Source organism: Balaenoptera musculus, chromosome 4 (assembly GCF_009873245.2).
Source record: "Balaenoptera musculus isolate JJ_BM4_2016_0621 chromosome 4, mBalMus1.pri.v3, whole genome shotgun sequence".
NCBI lineage: Eukaryota > Metazoa > Chordata > Mammalia > Artiodactyla > Balaenopteridae > Balaenoptera > Balaenoptera musculus.
In genome coordinates this window covers 86,124,681-86,145,416 of record NC_045788.1, presented here as the reverse complement: position 1 = coordinate 86,145,416, position 20,736 = coordinate 86,124,681, and the positions used below count along the sequence as shown (strand labels likewise).

Genomic DNA, 20,736 nt, shown 5'->3' with positions numbered 1-20,736 from the left:
CTCTTCCCTGTCATTTCTTGGGCTACTGTTTCAGAACGAATGACCCTTGGGAAGAATATTCCTTCATCAGCAAAGTTTCCTGTTTTTCATTAGTAAGACTAACATAGAATATAGAAAGTTAAGTTATGTTTCTGGAGGGAAAAAAAAATACAAACTAGGTTTAAACACTGTAAAAGTTAAAAGCTAAGTTAAAAATAAAATTCCAAGGGTCAAAAGACCAAGTAAAGCCCTTATCTAAAAATATTAAAAACAGACAATATTCTGGGCCTTGTAAGCAAATAAGTGGGCTTCCCCTGAGGAGTCAAGCGGAAATGAGCTCTAAGCACCTTTCTCAGGCCAAAATTGGCATTACATTCTTTCTGGTGAAGGAGGAGTCCTGGGCACACAATCACCATACCCTGCTGAGGAGGGTGGGTATACACCTTGCAAGGTGCTGCAATTATTTCATATCTCAGTGCCTTGTTCAGGCTTCTTTCCCCACGTGGAAATGTTTACCCTCAAGGACACGGACCTAGTCAGACACTGACAATGACTAATATTTTTTGGAGTGTATCCTTCTCTTCTCCATTGGCTTAGATTTCCACCCCCCTCCTCCCCACCCCAAAAAAATCTAGAGAACTTAAAAAGCATTGTAAATTATTCTGAATGTATTTGGGTGATTTGAGTACCAGTGTCATCACGTCTAGCTGTGACTTTGAGCAATTTTCTGGATTCTTTAAGCTCCATTACTTTCTCTTTAAAATGGGATGATGATAGTACCTACCACCTAAAGTTCATGTAGTGATGGCTTAAGCTGAAATGAGGGCAAGACCCTCAGAAGAGTGCCTGGTGCACACTAAGCTCGCTGTCAGTGATGGCTACTGGCAGAGAGCACTTCTTCCCCCTCCTGATTTCTGGTTCCAGATTGAGGGCTTCACTCTCCATTGCCTTAACACTCCTGGCCTGTCACCACCTCCTCATTCATTCTGCTGATGTGGAGTGGCTTATCAGGTTAATGAATTTGGAAGCAGAATCTGGATGTTCTTTGTCCAGCCCCTTCTTCCTGATTCCTTTTGGGGGCGAACTTGCCCTTAGAAATCTTATTTTCTACTGTTCTCAGCTATGCAGTAAGCTTAATGGTAAATGCCTACAGTGGTAAATCTATCCCAATCTGGGAGTCAAAAGGCAACCATGTATTCCATGTCAGCTCAGTCACTAATAAAGGTGTGTGTGTCTGTGTGGGGAGAGTGGGATGTGTGTGTTTTAGTTTCTAAGTGCCTTAATCCTCTGTCTTAATTTTCACTTGGTTCAGAACTCAGGAGAGGAAAGGTACTCATTAATAAGATCCCTCAGGTATTATGCTAAGTGAAATAAGTCAGACAGAGAAAGACAAATACATATCACTTACATGTGGAATCTAAAAAATAAAACAAGCTAATGAATATAACAAAAAGGAAACAGACTCACAGGTATAGAGAACAAAGCAGTAGTTATCAGTGGGAAGGGGGAGGGGGCAATATAGGGATAGGGGATTAAGAGGTACAAACCATTATGTGTAAAATAAATATGCTACAAGGATATATTGTACAATACGGGGAATATATCCAATATTTTATAATAACTAAAAATGAAGTATAACCTTAAAAATTGTGAATCACTATGTTGTACACCTGTAACTTGTATAGTATTGTACATCAACTACATCTCAGTAATAAAAAATAATGTCTCTTCAGACATTAAAAGAGCTGTCATGTAACTATCACTGGAAAAGAACTGGTTGAGTTTAGTTTTGGAGAGAAGTGATAGCAGTTTGATTTGACTTTCCCAACAGCAACAAACCAAACTGTCTTCTCCACAAGCGCATTTTGTGAATGGAGTCTCTACACTTGGCTTCTGAAAGCTGTGCCTCCCACCAGTTGTAGCAAGAAAAAAGTTTGGAATAACATCTCCCAACCCCTGGGTGGAAGCATGATCCTAAAGACATATATTTAAATTTTTATAAATTCTTCAGATACTTATTTAAGACTTACCATACTGGAGACTTACCATATGGTAAAATAGCTAATCACAGGCTTGTTTTCAAATCTCTGCTCTGCCTCTTACTAGCTGGGAGGTTTTCGGCAAATTGCTCGCACTCACTCTTTCAATTTACTCATTTGTAAATTGGAAATAATAGTACCTACCCTACATGGTTGTTGTGAAGATTATGTAAGTTCATAACTGTACAGCATTTGTCATATACCAGCATACAGAAAGCACACAATATCTCTTCACTGTTAAGATTACCTTTTAAAATTATGTGCTGGGCGTTGTGGTCACTGCTGTAAATATAATGATGAACAAAATGGACACTGGCAGTTTCACTTAGGACTGAGTTACATGGTTCAGTCTAAATCCATTTCCATTCTTTGCTATTTTAATTCACTGAGTGCTTCCAAAATGAGTGAAGTGCAATGAGTGACAAAAATCAATACTTGGTTCAAGAGCAACATTTAAAATACATTTTAATAGCATTTAATTTTCATAAAGTGAAGCAAACTATTTTTGCTCTAAGAGTAATATGCAAATTATTGAGGCGGCATAAGCTCATTTTCTGGCTCTAAAACCAAAACTCACTCTAAAATTTTCTGGGGTGTTTCACATATTTTAAATAACAGATATTTTAAATCAAGGAAATTTTGCAAAAGAAGTATTTTAAACGGAACAGTTGCAAGGTCCAAACTTCTTTCCTTGTGGCACCAAGAACATTCACACAGGATCCAACGCGAAGTTGCTCCCTCTTGAGGTAGGGAAATGCATTTCAAAAACAGGAGGCATCCCGTGACAGCAAGTGCCAATCAATGCATGTGTCAGTCTTCAAAACAGCCTTGTCAACCATTTCTAAAAAAATGAAAAGGAAAGAAAACAAAGGCAAAAGAACTTTGGAATCTTTCAACATTGACCCACAACCTGGGATAGGATGTATTGGAGTGTCATTTTCATTCTCACCAGAAACATCTGGTCATTATTGATGAGGCCAAGGAAGGAAGTTGAGCAAGTGAGTGTGAATCATTCATCCTCATAAAGGGGTGGCAGCGTGATTTAAACTGGGAGTCCGAATCCAAGTAGCCCTTGGCGTCTGCTGAACCAGACAGGGGTATTTTATGCATTATCAGGAAGAGGGTTTTCCATTGTGGGAATAACTCACTGGAGTCATTATCACTCACTGAGTTTCAGCTCTGGCTATTACCACTCCCTTTCCAAACACTATGGATTGCTGAGTGTAAAGGGTGGTAAAAAAGAAAATACAACTTTAAAGTAATTTATATTTGAATAATGCTTGATAGTTTTACAGTCATATTTTTCATTATAAGAGTAATAAAACTGCATAAAATAAGAGAGGTAAATAAGCCCATCCCTACTCTCACCTTTCCACTTAATTACATCATTTGGATTTATCTTTTCTGGCCTTGTTTTATGCTAAACAAGGTATAAGTACAGTTTTGCCTTCAGCTTTTATATTTTACATTGGACTACTCAACCAGTCTTTTTCATGGTTTTATGATACTCCGTGTATGGATGTTCTGTAGTGAAATGATACACTTTCTCATTGTTGAACACTTAGGCTCTTTTAAATTTTTTGCCCCTAGAAATAGTAGTGTACTAGACATGTTGTACATATGTCTACTTGAATACTTTGGATTACTCTCTTTGGACTGATTTTTACTCTCTTTGGATGTCAATTTTCAGATTGATTTTTTCAAAAAACACTGAGCCCAAGAGTGTAAGCATTTTTATGACTTTTGTTAACAAATTACTTTTACTTATCTACCAGCTAAATATGAGAAAACAAGTATCACTCTATTTTCAGTTATTTCAAAGGAAATAATTCTACCATTGAATAAAAGTTGCTTATTTAAAAAAACAAATGTTAATCTTCATTGTTGTTTAGTTTTGCATTTTTAATTTTCTCTATATTCTGGGTATTGTCTTTTCCCTGAACTGGCTGTTCATAAGTTTGCCTGTTGGAATCATAGTGTTTTCCTCATCATTTTGTATACATTTTTCCCATGTGCTGCAAATAATTCTTGCAAACACCTTTTCGATGGTGTATTGTTACCTTTTAAATCTATTTTTAAATATGATCTTTGCCATAGGAAGTGGTATGCAAGAGCTAACGTTTTTTAAATGGAGATAAGATTTATCTGAAGGTCATTTTTAACCCAGTGATATTCTTAAAGTAACATAGAGTCATATAAAGCACTTATAAACACATATTTCCCCAGAGACACCACATTTTGAATGGCCAACAGTCAGGCTGGTCTACTCATTGTTCCCCCAAAGTCTTGCTCTCTTGTGTCTTCTATTCTGAGTATCCGCTTCATTTCTCTACAAAGACTTTGTTTATGCTCAGTAGCTACTTTTTCTCTTTTGAATTCATTTAGCTTCAGCTGATGCTGTCCACGTTGTATCTCATATTGTTATTTTAATTGCCTTCTGTGTGGTATGTTTTGTCTCCTTAACTAGAACATAACTAAACTTTGGGACATGAAGTCATAGCTTATTGCCTGTTTACATTTTCCACAGTGCATGGCTGCCTGAAAAATGACCTCCAAATTGGGAGCAACCAGTGTTATGTGTGAGGCTAAATAGCAGAATATAGAGAGGGAACCACGAGACTATAAGGTTTTCAGAAATCCAGATAAAGGAATCTTATTTTAAAATTAATTTTCCAAATTCGAATTTAGAGCTAGTGCCATTAGCAGCATTCTGGCTAGTGGAAGGTGGTATAATCATACTATCACACAAAGGCAAATAAACTGGCTTCCTTCACATCTCCGGGGACAGGTGTGATCCTGATCATGTTGGAGAAACTGAGGCAGCTTACCAGACTTTCATTTAGGCTTATTATAGGTGTCCTCATAGATGTTCTTATCCTCCGTGGTCTTAACAATTGATTCTGTAGGCTGTTGATTCTAAAAATGGAGGTAGGAGTCAAAGTCTGAGACTGTTAATAAGGGTCAGATTTATAAAGCAGAGCTGGTGTCAAATCTGGTCTGTAGATCAGGGCACCTAGAACTGGGACTTCTGCCAGTGACAGCACTGTGTGGGGACCAAAACATTTTGTAAGGAGTCACTTTATGTTGTGTCAGGCTTTTTGATTATATAAAGGTAAAGCTACAATTCTGGGGTGGTAGTAGTAGGGCAATGGTTTGAGGGGAGTAGGAAGGGAGCTGGCTCAGAAACATAGCCAAGATCTGACATCAGGGAGAAAAAAGCGTTTACTAAATAACACAATTTGTTGATCTCTGTATGTCTCACTAGCTGATGTTTCTACCATTTAATGGACTGTCTCTCACTTTAACACTACTTCCTCCATATTAGCAACCATCATGCAATCATTTTTCTTAATTAAGAAAAAGCAGCATTTCGGGGCAAAATGTACCAGGAGAGCACTAGCTTCCCTGGCTCCTCCCTCCATCCCCTCAAATATGCTATTAAGATGACTCCTACAGGCTTGGCAGCCTGCCAGGGCTAAGGAGAAAGATGGCTTAATCGGTAAGCTAGACGAAGCCATCTAATATTTTATCTTAAGTGCCTTCCTCCTCTTTTTTTGTTTTTTAATTGTAATTTCCCTTTGTTATTTCCTAGTCCTCAGCAGCAACTGTGTTTGGGAGAATTAGAGGAGGTGACTGTATCCATATTTTTTTAGAAAATTAATATGGGGAGAGCAAAAGAGGTTTGGAGAAGTAGTTTACAATGTTAAGAAGGGGTTAACAAAGAATAATAGACATTTTGTGTATGTATTGCTTGTTATATGTCAAATACTATGCAGCGTACTTCCCATTTCTTTAATCCCCATGTAGTCGCACTGTATGAAATAGGCATCGTTATTATCCTTGTTTTATAGACAGGGAAAAAGTGATGCTCAGGCAGGTTGAGAAACTTGTCCAAGGTCACATGGCTAATATGTGATGGAACCAGGAGACAAACCAGAGAATTTCATGCTAGAGCCCATACTCTTAGCCCCAGAGCTATTGGGTCAGGAGTTCCAGGTAACAAGCAACAACCAGGGAGGGTTTGAGGAAAAGCTTCCCCAGGAAGACTCCAAAATACTTAGGGAGAAAGTGAACTTCCTGCTTTTATGCAGAATGAGAACATGTGTGTTAAAGAAGAGTATTGGCCTCTTGAAGACCTGAGAACTTTGACACATTTGAGTTTAAGACAGACATGAGAAAAACACCTTCAACCTCCCCCATGGGACCTATAATCACCTTTCATTCAACATACACTCATGAGGAGAGTTTCAGGGGAAAGGGAGCATGTGTTTTGAGTTTGATGCCTACTGCTAATAGAGCAAGTAGACTTAACTGATGTAAAACATTTTTAACAATCAAATATACAATTTTCTGATGTATTTGTAGTAGATATTTCTCAGATTCTGGTCATGATAATCAACATCTCCTGGAAAAATACAACCAGTTTGGAAAAGACAAGAATTAAAAATAAATTCTCCCCGAAACTAATATGTCAAATATACCTCAACTGGGCTTCCCTGGTGGCGCAGTGGTTAAGAATCTGCCTGCCAATGCAGGAGACATGGGTTCGAGCCCTGGTCCGGGAAGATCCCACATGCCGCGGAACAAATAAGCTCGTGTGCCACAAATACTGAGCCTGTGTGCCACAACTACTGAAGCCCACATGCCTAGAGCCTGTGCTCCCAAGAGAAGCCACCACAATGAGAAGCCTGCATGCCACAATGAAGAGTAGCCCCCGCTCGCTGCAACCAGAGAAAAGCCCACATGCAGCAACGAAGACCCAACACAGCCAAAAATAAAATAAATAAAATAAAATAAATAAATTTTAAAAATATGCCTCAATTTAAAAAAAGAAAATGTATTAAAAAAATAAATAAATAAACTCTCTACCCCACCTGGAACTCCCTAAAATCCAGTCTACAGGTAGGCTGGTGTAGATCTAGTGAGGTAGAGTCGTCCCTAGGTATCGGCAGGGGATTGGTCCCAGGACCACATTCCCTCTTCCCACAAGGACCAAAATCCATGGATGCTTAAGCCTCTTATATAAAGTGGCATAGTACAGTCGGCGCCCAGTATCCACGGGTTCCGTGTTCTAGGATATGGAGGGCTGATTGTACTTTCACTGTATTTCTCAGTTTACCTGAGTACTTGTCTCTTCTTGAGGATGTTCTTCATTGGTTCTGCTTTCAGCTGCTTCAAAAAAGACTGCATTAGTTCAAGCACTGAAACAAAGGACTGTATCAAGTAGTCCGACTCTCAAAGTCAACCACGTTCAAGTCACTTACACCCAGGACCTGTGATCTGAAATTGGTGGTAATTTCAATTGGTAACAAGTGGGGTCACTTTTCAAAAAAGGGATTAAAAATCCTCTATTATAAAGATTGTGTAACAATTGTGCAGATGGTTTGGAAAGTAGAGAGACAAAATCATCTATTGTCCCACCATCCCCAAAATACTTTTATATTAATATGCATTGAGCATGCCAGGCCCATTGGTAAGCAATGGGGATACATAAGAAAACAAACGAGTTATGCTCTGTGCCCTCTTGGAGAAGACGGACCAGCAAAAAAAATAAAAAATGGGAAAATATGACTGTGTGCATAGCGGGCTATGGGAGCACACGGGAGAGTGAAGTGTTGTGAATTTGGAATGTATCAGTGATGCTGAGATTTGAAGAATAAGAAGTTAGCTCCATGGAATGGAGAGATGTGGGGAGAGGCATGTTTAGAAGCTCCAGGCAGAAGGAAAAGAAGGAATGTGCAAATGTGAGGTCTCCCAGATTATGTGAACCATTAGCCGTTTGGTATGGCTATGTTTTAGAGAGTGGGGAGGGGAGATGGCTGAAGAAAGAGAAGATGGTGAAGGTTTCAATACCATGTCCCATTTCTGCTTAATCTAAAGATGAGAGGAGACTCATGTGATGACAGTATTGTGTGTCCACATGGATTCAAAGGTATATGATTGTAACATAATAAAGATAAAATTTGTTTAATATTAGCAACACAATGTTGTATCATTGGTATTTTCACTTGACATGTATCATTGGTCTTTTCCAAGTTACTACATGGGAAATTAATTGTTTAAAGGTTATTTAGCATTTAATCATGTTGACTAATGTGTTAATTTAATTAACCATTCATTTATCATTAGCCATTTTGATAACTTCTACTTTTTAGTTTTATAAATAATGCTCAATTACCTTTTTCACTTTTCTGCTTTATTTCTTTACAATAAATGTCTAGAAATTATACTATTAATTAATTTTTTATTGAGGTATAATTGACATATATAGAAATTATATTATTTAGGCAAAGGATATAAATACTTTTATGGCTTTTGGAATCCTGTGATAAATTTATTTTATCAATTAGTACTGGTATCAAGGTAAGAATGTATATCAGATTCACAACATTTTTTTTTGAGTATTAGGCATTATAATTCTTTAAAAATCTCACTAATTAAACAGACCAATATTTAATTTCTGTTTCTTTAAATGGTAGTAGTGTTGAACTTCTTTACATGTTGTTTTCAATATAACTTTTCTTCCATGAATTGTCCTTTGCTGATCTCTTGATTGGTAATATTTTTATTGACACAGAATTTTAAAATTAATTTCTATATTTCTAAGTTTAGAACTATGTCCCTTTCAGTGAAATGATAAATATTAAATTATATTACTATTTATTCCATAATTTAATTATTTACTATTTAATTTTAAAATCTACCTCAAACTCATTTTCCAAATTTTAATCAATGGCTTAATAGTATTTATTAAATAATCATTTATGTTCTGATTCAACTTTATTCATGCAAAGTTTGTATGAAGAATAGGCTTTATAATAAGGTTATTTATTGGGGCCCTGAACCAAGATGACAGAGTAGAAGGACATGCTCTCACACCCTCTTGCGAGAACACCAGAATCACAACTAGCTGCTGGACAATCATCCACAGGAAGACATTGGAACTCACCAAAATAGATACCCCACATCCAAAGACAAAGGAGAAGCCACAATGAGACGGTAGGAGGGGCACAATCACAGTAAAATCAAATCCCATAACTGCTGGGTGAGTGACTCACAGACTGGAGAACACTTATACCACAGAAGTCCACCCACTGGAGTGAAGGTTCTGAGCCCCAAGTCAGGCTTTCCAACCTGGGGGTCTGGCAACAGGAGGAGGAATTCCTAGAGAATCAGACTTTGATGGCTAGTGGGATTTCATTGCAGGATTTCGACAGGAGTAGGGGAAACAGAAACTCCACACTTGGAGGGCACACACAAAGTAGCGTGTGCATCGGGACCCAGGGAAGGAGCAGTGACCTTAGAGGAGACTGAACCAGACCTACCTGCTAGTGTTGGAGGGTCTCCTGCAGAGGCGAGGGGTGGTTGTGGCTCACTGCAGGGACAAGGACACTGGTAGCAGAAGTTCTGGGAAGTACTCTTTGGCGTGAGCCCTCCCAGAGTCTGCCATTAACCCCAACAAAGAGCCCAGGTAGGCTCCAGTGTTGGGTTGCCTCAGGCCAAACAACCAACAGGGAGGGTACCCAGCCCCACCCATCAGCAGACAAGTGGATTAAAGTTTTACTGAGCTCTGCCCACCAGAGCAACAGTCAGATCTACCCACCACCAGTCCCTCCCATCAGGAAACTTGCACAAGCCTCTTGGATAGCCTCATCCACCAGAGCGCAGACAGCAGAAGCAAGAAGAACCATAATCCTGCAGCCTATGGAACAAAAACCACATTCACAGAAAGATAGACAAGATGAAAAGGCAGAGAGCTATGTACCAGATGAAAGAACAAGATAAAACCCCAGAAAAACAACTAAATGAAGTGGAGATAGGCGACCTTCCAGAAAAAGAATTCAGAATAATGATAGTGAAGATGATCCAGGACCTCGGAAAAAGAATGGAGGCAAAGATCGAGAAGATGCAAGAAATGTTTAACAAAGATCTAGAAGAATTAAAGAACAAACAGAGATGAACAATACAATAACTGAAATGAAAACTACACTAGAAGGAATCAATAGCAGAATAACGGAGGCAGAAGGACAGATAAGTGACCTGGAAGACAGAATGGTGGAATTCACTGTCGTGGAACAGAATAAAGAAAAAAGAATGGAAAGAAATGAAGGCAGCCTAAGAGACCTCTGGGACAACATTAAACGCAACAACATTCACATTATAGGGGTCCCAGAAGGAGAAGAGAGAGAGAAAGGACCAGAGAAAATATTTGAAGAGATTATAGTCGAAAACTTCCCTAACATGGGAAGGGAAATAGCCACCCAGGTCCAGGAAGTGCAGCGAGTCCCATACAGGATAAACCCAAGGAGAAACACACCGAGACACATAGTAATCAAATTGGAAAAAATCAAAGACAAAGAAAAGTTATTGAAAGCAGCAAGGGAAAAACGACAAATAACATACACGGGAACTCCCATAAGGTTAACAGCTGATTTCTCAGCAGAAACTCTACAAGCCAGAAGGGAGTGGCATGATATACTTAAAGTGATGAAAGGGAAGAACCTATAACCAAGATTACTATACCCGGCAAGGATCTCATTCAGATTCGATGGAGAAATCAAAAGCTTTACAGAAAAGCAAAAGCTAAGAGAATTCAGCACCACCACACCAGCTCTACAACAAATGCTAAAGGAACTTCTCTAAGTGGGAAACACAAGAGAAGAAAAGGACCTACAAAACAAACCCAAAACAATTAAGAAAATGGTCATAGGAACACACATATCGACAGTTACCTTAAACCTGAATGGATTAAATGCTCCAACCAAAAGACACAGGCTTCCTGAATGGATACAAAAACAAGATCCATCTATATTATGTCTACAAGAGACCCACTTTAGACCTAGGGACACATACAGACTGAAAGTGAGGGGATGGAAAAAGATATTCCATGTAAATGGAAATCAAAAGAAAGCTGGAGTAGCAATACACATATCAGATAAAATAGAATTTAAAATAAAGAATGTTACAAGAGACAATGAAGGACACTACATAATGATCAAGGGATCAATCCAAGAAGAAGATATAACAATTATAAATATATATGCACCCAACATTGGAGCACCTCAATACATAAGGAAACTGTTAACAGCTACAAAAGAGGAAATCGACAGTAGCACAAAAATAGTGGGGGACTTTAACACCTCACTTACACCAATGGACAGATCAGCCAAACAGAAAATAAATAAGGAAACACAAGCTTTAAATGACACAAAAGACCAGATAGATTTAATTGATATTTATAGGACATTCCATCCAAAAACAGCAGATTACACTTTCTTCTCAAGTGCACACGGAACATTCTTCAGGATAGATCATATCTTGCGTCACAAATCAAGCCTCAGTAAATTTAAGAAAATTGAAATCATATCAAGCATCTTTTCTGACCATATCACTATGAGATTAGAAATCAATTACATGGAAAAAAATGTAAAAAACAGAAATACATGGAGGCTAAACAATACGTTACAAAATAACCAAGAGATCACTGAAGACATCAAAGAGGAAACCAAAAAATACTTAGAGACAAATGACAATGAAAACACAATGATCCAAAACCTATGGGATGCAGCAAAAGCAGTTCTAAGAGGGAAGTTTATATTTATATAAGCCTACCTCAAGATACAAGAAAAATCTCAAATAAACAATCTAACCTTACACCTAAAGGAACTAGAGAAAGAAGAACAAACAAAACCCAAAGTTAACAGAAGGAGAGAAATCATAAAGATCAGAGCAGAAATAAATGAAATAGAAACAAAGAAAACAATAGCAAAGATCATTAAAACTAAAAGTTGGTTCTTTGAGAAGACAAACAAAATTTGTAAACCATTAGCCAGATTCATCAAGAAAAAGAGGGAGAGGACTCAAATCAATAAAATTAGAAATGAAAAAGGAGAAGTTACAACAGACACTGCAGAAATACAAAGCATCCTAAGAGACTACTGCAAGCAACTCTATGCCAATAAAATGGACAACCTGGAAGAAATGGACAAATTCTTAGAGAGGTATAACCTTCCAAGACTGAACCAGGAAGAAATAGAAAATATGAACAGACCAATCACAAGGAATAAAATTGAAACTGTGATTAAAAATCTTCCAACAAACAAAAGTCCAGGAGCAGATGGCTTCACAGGTGAATTCTATCAGACATTTAGAGAAGAGCTAACACCCATCCTTCTCAAACTCTTCCAAAAAATTGCAGAGGAAGGAACACTCCCAAACTCATTCTATGAGGCCACCATCACCCTGATACCAAAACCAGACAAAGATACTACAAAAAAAGAAAATTACAGACCAATATCACTGATGAATATAGATGCAAAAATCCTCAACAAAATACTAGCAAACAGAATCCAACAGCACATTAAAAGGATCATACACCATGATCAAGTGGGATTTATCCCAGGGATGGAAGGATTCTTCAATATATGCAAATCGATCAATGTGACACACCATATTAACAAATTGAAGAAGAAAAACCATATGATCATCTCAATAGATGCAGAAAAAGCTTTTGACAAAATTCAACACCCATTTATGATAAAAACTCTCCAGAAAGTGGGCATCGAGGGACCCTACCTCAACATAAAAAAGGCCATATATGACAAACCCACAGCAAACATCATTCTCAATGGTGAAAAACTGAAAGCATTTCTTCTAAGATCAGAAACAAGGCAAGGATGTCCACTCTCACCACTATTATTCAACATAGTTTTGGAAATCCTAGCCATGACAATCAGAGAAGAAAAAGAAATAAAAGGAATACAAATTGGAAAAGAAGAAGTAAAACTGTCACTGTGTGCAGATGAGATGATCTATACATAGAGAATCCTAAAGATTCCACCAGAAAACTACTAGAGCTAATCAACGTATTTGGTAAAGTTGCAGGATACAAAATTAATGCACAGAAATCTCTTCCATTCCTATACACTAATGATGAAAATTTGAAAGAGAAATTAAGGAAACACTCCCATTTACCACTGCAAGAAAAAGAATAAAATACCTAGGAATAAACCTGCCTAGGGAGACAAAAGACCTGTATGCAGAAAAGTATAAGACACTGAAGAAAGAGATTAAAGATGATACCAACAGATGGAGAGATATACCATATTCTTGGATTGGAAGAATCAATATTGTAAAAATGACTATACTACCCAAAGCAATCTACAGATTCAATGCAATCCCTATCAAATTACCAATGGCATTTTTTACGGAACTAGAACAAAAAATCTTAAAATTTGTATGGAGCACAAAAGACCCCGAATAGCCAAAGCAGTCTTGAGGGAAAAAAATGGAGCTGGAGGAATCAGACTCCCTGACTTCAGACTATACTACAAAGCTACAGTAATCAAGACAATATGGTACTGGCACAAAAACAGAAACATAGATCAATGGAACAAGATAGAAAGCCCAGAGATTAACCCACGCACCTATGGTCAACTAGTCTATGACAAAGGAGGCAAGGATATACAATGGAGAAAAGACAGTCTCTTCAATAAGTGGTGCTGGGGAAACTGGACAGCTACATGTAAAAGAATGAAATTAGAACACTCCCTAACACCATACACAAAAATAAACTCAAAATGGATTAGAGACCTAAATGTAAGACCGGACACTATAAAACTCTTAGAGGAAAACATAGGAAGAACACTCTTTGACATAAATCACAGCAAGATCTTTTTTGATCCACCTCCTAGAGTAATGGAAATAAAAACAAAAATAAACAAATGGGACCTAATGAAACTTCAAAGCTTTTGCACAGCAAAGGAAACCATAAACAAGATGAAAAGACAACCCTCAGAATGGGAGAAAATATTTGCAAACGAATCAATGGACAAAGGATTAATCTCAAAAATATATAAACAGCTCATGCAGCTCAACATTAAAGAAACAAACACCCCAATCCAAAAATGGGCAGAAGACCTAAATACACATTTCTCCAAAGAAGACATACAGACGGCCACGAAGCACATGAAAAGATGCTCAACATCACTAATTATTAGAGAAATGCAAATCAAAACTACAATGAGGTATCACTTCACACCAGTTAGAATGGGCATCATCAGAAAATCTACAAACAACAAATGCTGGAGAGGGTGTGGAGAAAAGGGAACCCTCTTGCATTGTTGGTGGGAATGTAAATTGATACAGTCACTACGCAGAACAGTATGGAGGTTCCTTAAAAAACTAAAAATAGAATTACCATATGATCCATCAATCCCACTACTGGGCATATACCCAGAGAAAACCATAATTCAAAAAGACACCTGCACTCCAATGTTCCTTGCAGCACTATTTACAATAGCCACGTCATGGAAGCAACCTAAATGCCCATCGATAGCCCAATGGATAAAGAAGATGTGGTACATATATACAATGGAATATTACTCAGCCATAAAAAGGAACGAAATTGGGTCATTTGTGGAGACATGGATGGATCTAGAGAGTGTCATACAGAGTGAAGTAAGTCAGAAAGAGAAAAACAAATATTGTATATTAACGCATATATGTGGAACCTAGAAAAATGGTACAGATGAACCAGTTTGCAGGGCAGAAATAGACACAGATGTAGAGACTAAACGTATGGACACCAAGGGGGAAAGCGGTGGGGGGTGGGGGTGGTGGTGTGATGAATTGGGCGATTGGGATTGACATGTATACACTGATGTGTATAAAACCGATGACTAATAAGAACCTGCTGTATAAAAAAATAAATAAAATTCAAAAAATGTTTTTAAAAATAATAAGGTTATTTATTTAGTCGCATGATTTATATCTCTGTTGTTCAGACAGTGCAGCAATATTTTCATTATTACTGCTATATAAAATATTTTAACTTTTGGGAAGAATTAGAAATTCCCTCATTAATTACTTTTATACACAAATAATGTGTATAATATATAATACATATTATAATTATATGTGTTTGTTTTTATAGATTAAATATTAAAATTTCTAATAACTTAGATGTTCTCAGTTTTAATTCACACATTGGATATCAAATATGGCAGTTAAAAGGATTCCTCAATACTCTAGGTAGAATGCCTACAAGTTTCCAAATACATATACGACTATTTTACAAAAGGAAAGTAAGTTCCCAATTACTCAAAGAAATCTAACATACCTGATGCTGCAGGATGAGCTGGTTTACGTGAAGCTATATACTTTCTAGTGTTCCACCTGAATTTATTTGAATCAATCGCAGTTTGAACAATTGTTACCTTTGTGAAATCTTCAGTGCCTTGTATCTGAAAGTTGACAGATTACAAGCTATATCATACAGTTGAATGTTTCTCTGTTAGGCTACTATCTCAGACCCTCTCTAAATATCTGGGCCTGAAAATTGACAATATCAATAGATATTAGATATCTTTAAATACCTGGATATGTTAGTCTTGTGAGAGTCAATATTCTACATACTTTCACTGAGTTTTAATTATTTTGCTCATTTTTATTACAACTGAGAAAAATAATCAAGAGTTAATCATCAATGACCCTTTAAAATATCACCCAGAAGGTTTTTCTATGTGGCAGGAAGAAAGTTTGAAAATCAATGGATTTCAAGAAATCTTCCAACCTTGTGACTGTCTTCAATATGCTTTGAATAACATTGGTGCCCAAATCCACAGTGAGCAGAGCTTTATGCCTAGTAGAGTAGACAGAGTTGGGCAGGTTTGGTCTGCCTCGAAAATCTCTTACTTGGTCATCTAAATTCCCAACCAGCACCCCCAACTAAGCTCTATTATTATGTATTCAAGAATAGAGTTGGGGAGCACCATAGTTAAGAATAATGTTTTACTTCCTCTCACTTGGCATCAAATTGGTGCTAGTGGCATCCACGTAGAAAATTTTCTTGTGACTGTTTCTCAGCTTAGGATTCCTCTTATTCCCACCTCAGTTTTTTTCTTGTGTCCCAAATCTACCTTTTAAGCACTTCTACCATAGCTGTAAATGTTTATTCATCTATTTATATATGTTTCTTTCCGCTTGGTTGAGAGATCTCTTGAGGGCAAGCTGAAAGTCTCATTCGTCTTGACCACTTTAGCATCTAGCACTGTTTCTGTCATAGTTGCTTTAAAAAAATGCCTGATTTAATTGACTCTAGGTCCCTCTTTCAACTTACTTTCTTTAGCTGTATTTTATGCGTCCTCTGATTCCTCCTGACATGTGCCTCTCTTACTCTACCCCAATACACACACACACACACACACACACACACAGACACACACACAGACACATACATAATACAGTCTTCTTTCTTTCTTCTCATGGCACAGCATCTCATTTTAATTGGAAGGGTAACCCAGCGGCTTAAATATGAGAAGTCCTTCATTTGTACATTCACTTTCAATGTAGCTGGGGAAATACCTTGGTACTCACTTCAGCATGGGACTGACAGAACATTTTTAGAACACTGCTGTTATAGCCCAGAGAGAGTAGTCCTTCTGCAATATGTACATGAACTTAATAGGTCCTCTTTTGCTATTTACAGTTGCACCAAAATCTAACTGCAGTCAAAATGTATAGCTTGGCCTAATTCATTGACAGTGAATAGGAATAGCTTGGTGTTTGGGCTACCCAGTGCCAAAGCAATCAATTAATTTGGTGTGTGTGTGTGTGTGTGTGTGTGTGTGTGTACACGGAGGTGGTGGGGGAAAGGGAGAGAATGGGAAGGTGGAAAAGTGACAATTTTTCTAATATTAACACATTGTTGGACAAACGGCATATTGACCTGAAGATATGAATCAATATTTCTTTACCTGATGGCATGTTATAGGAATTAAGAAAGGAGCCTTATAAGCTTTTCGTAACTGACAATCTTCCACAGCTCCATGAATGAGGATGACATAAATTACAGTTTCATCATAGATATCAGTTTTGGTGTTCTTTGGTATATCTTTTACATAAACATTACAGAGTTTTAACTGCATCTTGTAATTCCAATCCTATAAGAAAAACACAATTTCATAGTCTATTGTTTATAAAGTTTAACATAAATTCCTAAATAGTTAATTTCTAACAATACTTTAGGGCAATTTCACTCAGAGAGAAGTACAATTTTATATAAACACCTCTTACCTCATAAGATAAATGCTCCCTGATTTTTTTGGCAGTAATAGAAAGTCCAAGTTTTAGCCACATTTTATATTCAATGTGAGGACAGAATTGTTCAAAAGCTTCATACAAGTGATGTTTGGGAATAAAGTATGCCTGGAAAAAAGAGGATATCAATTTTTTTTGAGTCTTTTATTGAATTTGTTACAATATTGCTCTGTTTTATGTTTTGGTTTTTTGGCTGCAAAGAATGTGGGATCTTAGTTTCCCAACCTGGGATGGAACCCACACTCCCTGCATTGGAAGGTGAAGTCTTAACCACTGGACCGCCAGGGAAGTCCCAGAGGGTATCAGTTTAACATTTCATCCTGTGTACCCATGATTTAATGAAATGAGGTTTTCTCATTTATATATGTAACATTAAAGCTAATAATTTAATTTATATAGATTCATGTTATTGCCTGGAAACCTAATAAAATGTATCTATTTAGTAAATATTTGTGCAATCTTGTCATACACTAAGCACTAAAAGACTACATGATCCAATGAGAGGTTCTTTATTATCCTTATAGATTCTGAAAAAAATAGAAAACCAAGTATCAAAGATCATTTAATCTTTTCTAAAGACATAACTATTTCTAAAAACATATTATTTGAGGGGAGCAAGTGTTTTGGTCAATAATAAAATGCGGATACTAACAATGAACAGACTATTGGCTATTAGGAATAAGCTGCTATGAATACACAAGACATTGTGTATGTTGGTTTTAATTTCTCTTAGTAAGTATCTATGAGTGGGGTTGCTGGGTAATAGGGTAAGTGTGTATTTAACCTTATAAGAAACTGCCAAACTGTTTTCAGATGAAGTTGTAACATTTTACCCTTTAACTAGCCATGTATGAGAATTTCAGTTGCTTCACATCCTTGCTAATACCTTGTGTTCAGTTTTTTTTATTTTTAGCCAATGTAGTAGGTGTGTAGTGATAACTTATCATGATTTTAATTTGCATTTCTCTGAGAGCTAATGATATTGATTATCTTCTTCATGTGTTTATGGGCCATTTGTATATTCTTTTGTGAAGTATCTGTTCAAATCCTTTGCCCAATTTTTAAAATTGAAGCATAGTTGATTTATAATATTATACTAGTTACAGGTGTACAACAGAGTGATCCAGTATTATTATATATTATACTCCATTTAAAGTTATTACAAAGTATTGACTTTATTCCCTGTACTGTACAATATATTTTTGTAGCTTATTTATTTTACACATAGTAGTTTGTACTTCTTAATCCTCTGCCCTTATTTTGTCCCACCCCCTTCCCTCTCCCTATTGGTAACCACTAATTTGTTTTCTGTATCTGTGAGTCCATTTTTGTTTTGTCATATTAATTTGTTTGTTTTCTTTTTTTAGATTCCACATATAAGTGATAACTTATAGTATTTGTCTTTCTCTGTCTGACTTATTTCACTAAATATAATACCCTCCAGGTCCATCCATGTTGTTGCAAATGTCAGAATTTCATTCTTTTTTTATGGCTTAGTAATATTACCATATATATGTATATAATATATATATATTACCACTTAGGTTGCTTCCATGTCTTGGCTGTTATAAATAATACTACTGTGAACATTGGGGTACATGTATCTTTTCGAATTAATGTTTTCATTTTCTTCATATGCCTATCCAAGAGCAGAATTCCTGGATTATATGGTAGCTCTATTTTTAGTTTTTAGGAACCTCCATACTGTTTTCCATAGTGGCACAAATTTACATTCCCACAAACAGTGTACTAGGCCTCCCTTTATCCACATCCTCACCAACATTTGTAATTTGCAGACTTTTTTTTCCCCACTTTTTGACCGCACCATGCAGTATGTGGGATCTTAGTTCCCCAACCAGGGATCAAACCTGGGGCCCCTACAGTGGAAGCACGGAGTCTTAAACACTGGACTGGCAGGGAAGTCCCATTGTTATTTGTAGACTTTTTGATGATAGCCATTCTGACAGAGGTGAGCTGATATCGCATTGTGGTTTTGATTTGCATTTCTCTGATAATTAACAATGATGAGCATCTTTTCATGTGCCTGTTGGCCTTCTGTATATCTTCTTTGGAAAATATCTGTTCAGGTCTTCTGTGCATTATATAATTGAGTTGTTTTGATATTGAATTATATGAGCTGCTTATATATTTTGATATTAACCTGTTATTAGTCATGTAATTTACAAATATTTTCTCCCAATCAATAAGTTGTCTTTTTGTTTTGTCAATGGTTTCCTTTGCCATGGAAAATCTTGTAAGATTGTTTTTGTTTCCTTTGCCTTAGGAGACAGATCCAAAAAAATATTGCTACGATTTATATCAAAGAGTGTTTTGCCTATGCTCTTTTCTAGGAGTTTACAATATCCAGTCTTACATTTAGGTCTTTAATTCATTTTGAGTTTATTTTGTACATGGTGTGAGAAAAAGTTCTAATTTCATTTTTACATGTAGCTGTCCAGTTTTCCCAGCAACACTTACTGAAGAGCCTGTCTTTTCTCCATTGCATATTTTTGCCTTCTTTGTTGTAGATTAGTTGACCATAAGTACATGGGTTTATTTCTGGGTTCTCTATTCTGTTCCATTAATCTGTGTCTGTTCCTGTGCCAGTACCATACTGTTTTGCTGACTGAAGTTTTGTAGCATAGTCTGAAGTCAGGGAGCATGCTATCTCCAGCTTTGCTCTTTTTTCTCAAGATTGCTTTGGCAATTTTGTGTCTTTGGTAGTTCCATATAAATTTTAGGATTATTTGTTCTAGTTCTGTGAAAAATGTCATGGGTAGTTTGATAAGGATTGCATTAAATCTATAGACTACTTAGGGTAGTATGGACATTTTAACAATATTTTCTTCCAATCCATGAACACAGGATATCTTTCCATTTCTTTGTATTATCTTTAATTTCCTTCATCAATGTTTTATAGTTTCAGAGTCTTTTACCTCTTTGGTAAAGCTTATTCCTATATATTTTATTCTTTTTGATGTGTTAAACGGGACTGTTTTCTTTTATTCTCTTTCTGATAGTTCGTTATTTGTATATTGAAAAGCAGTATATTAATCTTGTACTCTGCAACTTTACTGAATTCCTCTATTAGTTCTAATAGTTTTTTCAGTGGAGACTTTAGGATTTTGTCATCTGCAAATAGTGACAGTTTTACTTCTTTGCTTCCAGTTTGGATGCCTTTTATTTGTTTTTCTTCTCTGATTTCTGTGGCTAGGACTTCCAATGGAACATTAAATATAAGTGGCAAGAGTGAGCATCCTTGTCTTGTTCCTGACTGTAGAGGAAAAGCTTTCAGCTTTTCACCATTGAGTGTGATGTTAGCTGTGGATTTGTCATAAATGGCTTTCATTATGTTGAGATATGTTTTCTTTATACCAAATTTGATGAGGGTTTTTATCATGAATGAATGTTGAATTTTGTCAAATCCTTTTTCTGTGTCTCCTGTGATGATCGTGTGATTTTTATCCTTCATTTTGTTAATGTGGTGAATCACATTGATTGATTTGTAGATAATGAACCATCCATGCATCCTTGGAATAATTCCACTTGGTCATGGTGTATGATCTTTTTTATATATTGTTGAATTCAGTTTGCTAATATTTTATCAAGCATTTTTGCA

General features: G+C 36.6%; 1 protein-coding gene across 1 annotated transcript in view; it reads right to left on the bottom strand.

The window, feature by feature from the left end:
• Positions 1–4,853: 4,853 nt before the first annotated feature.
• Positions 4,854–20,736, bottom strand: part of SLC9C1 (solute carrier family 9 member C1) — a 102,140-nt gene continuing 86,257 nt past the window's right edge. Inside the window, exons 23-27 of the mRNA XM_036849684.1 lie at positions 17,094–17,225; positions 16,775–16,960; positions 15,139–15,262; positions 7,138–7,202; positions 4,854–4,934 (exon numbers count right to left, since the gene is read on the bottom strand). Of these exons, the coding sequence (XP_036705579.1) occupies positions 4,854–4,934; positions 7,138–7,202; positions 15,139–15,262; positions 16,775–16,960; positions 17,094–17,225 (588 nt within the window). The remainder of the gene's footprint in view (positions 4,935–7,137; positions 7,203–15,138; positions 15,263–16,774; positions 16,961–17,093; positions 17,226–20,736) is intronic.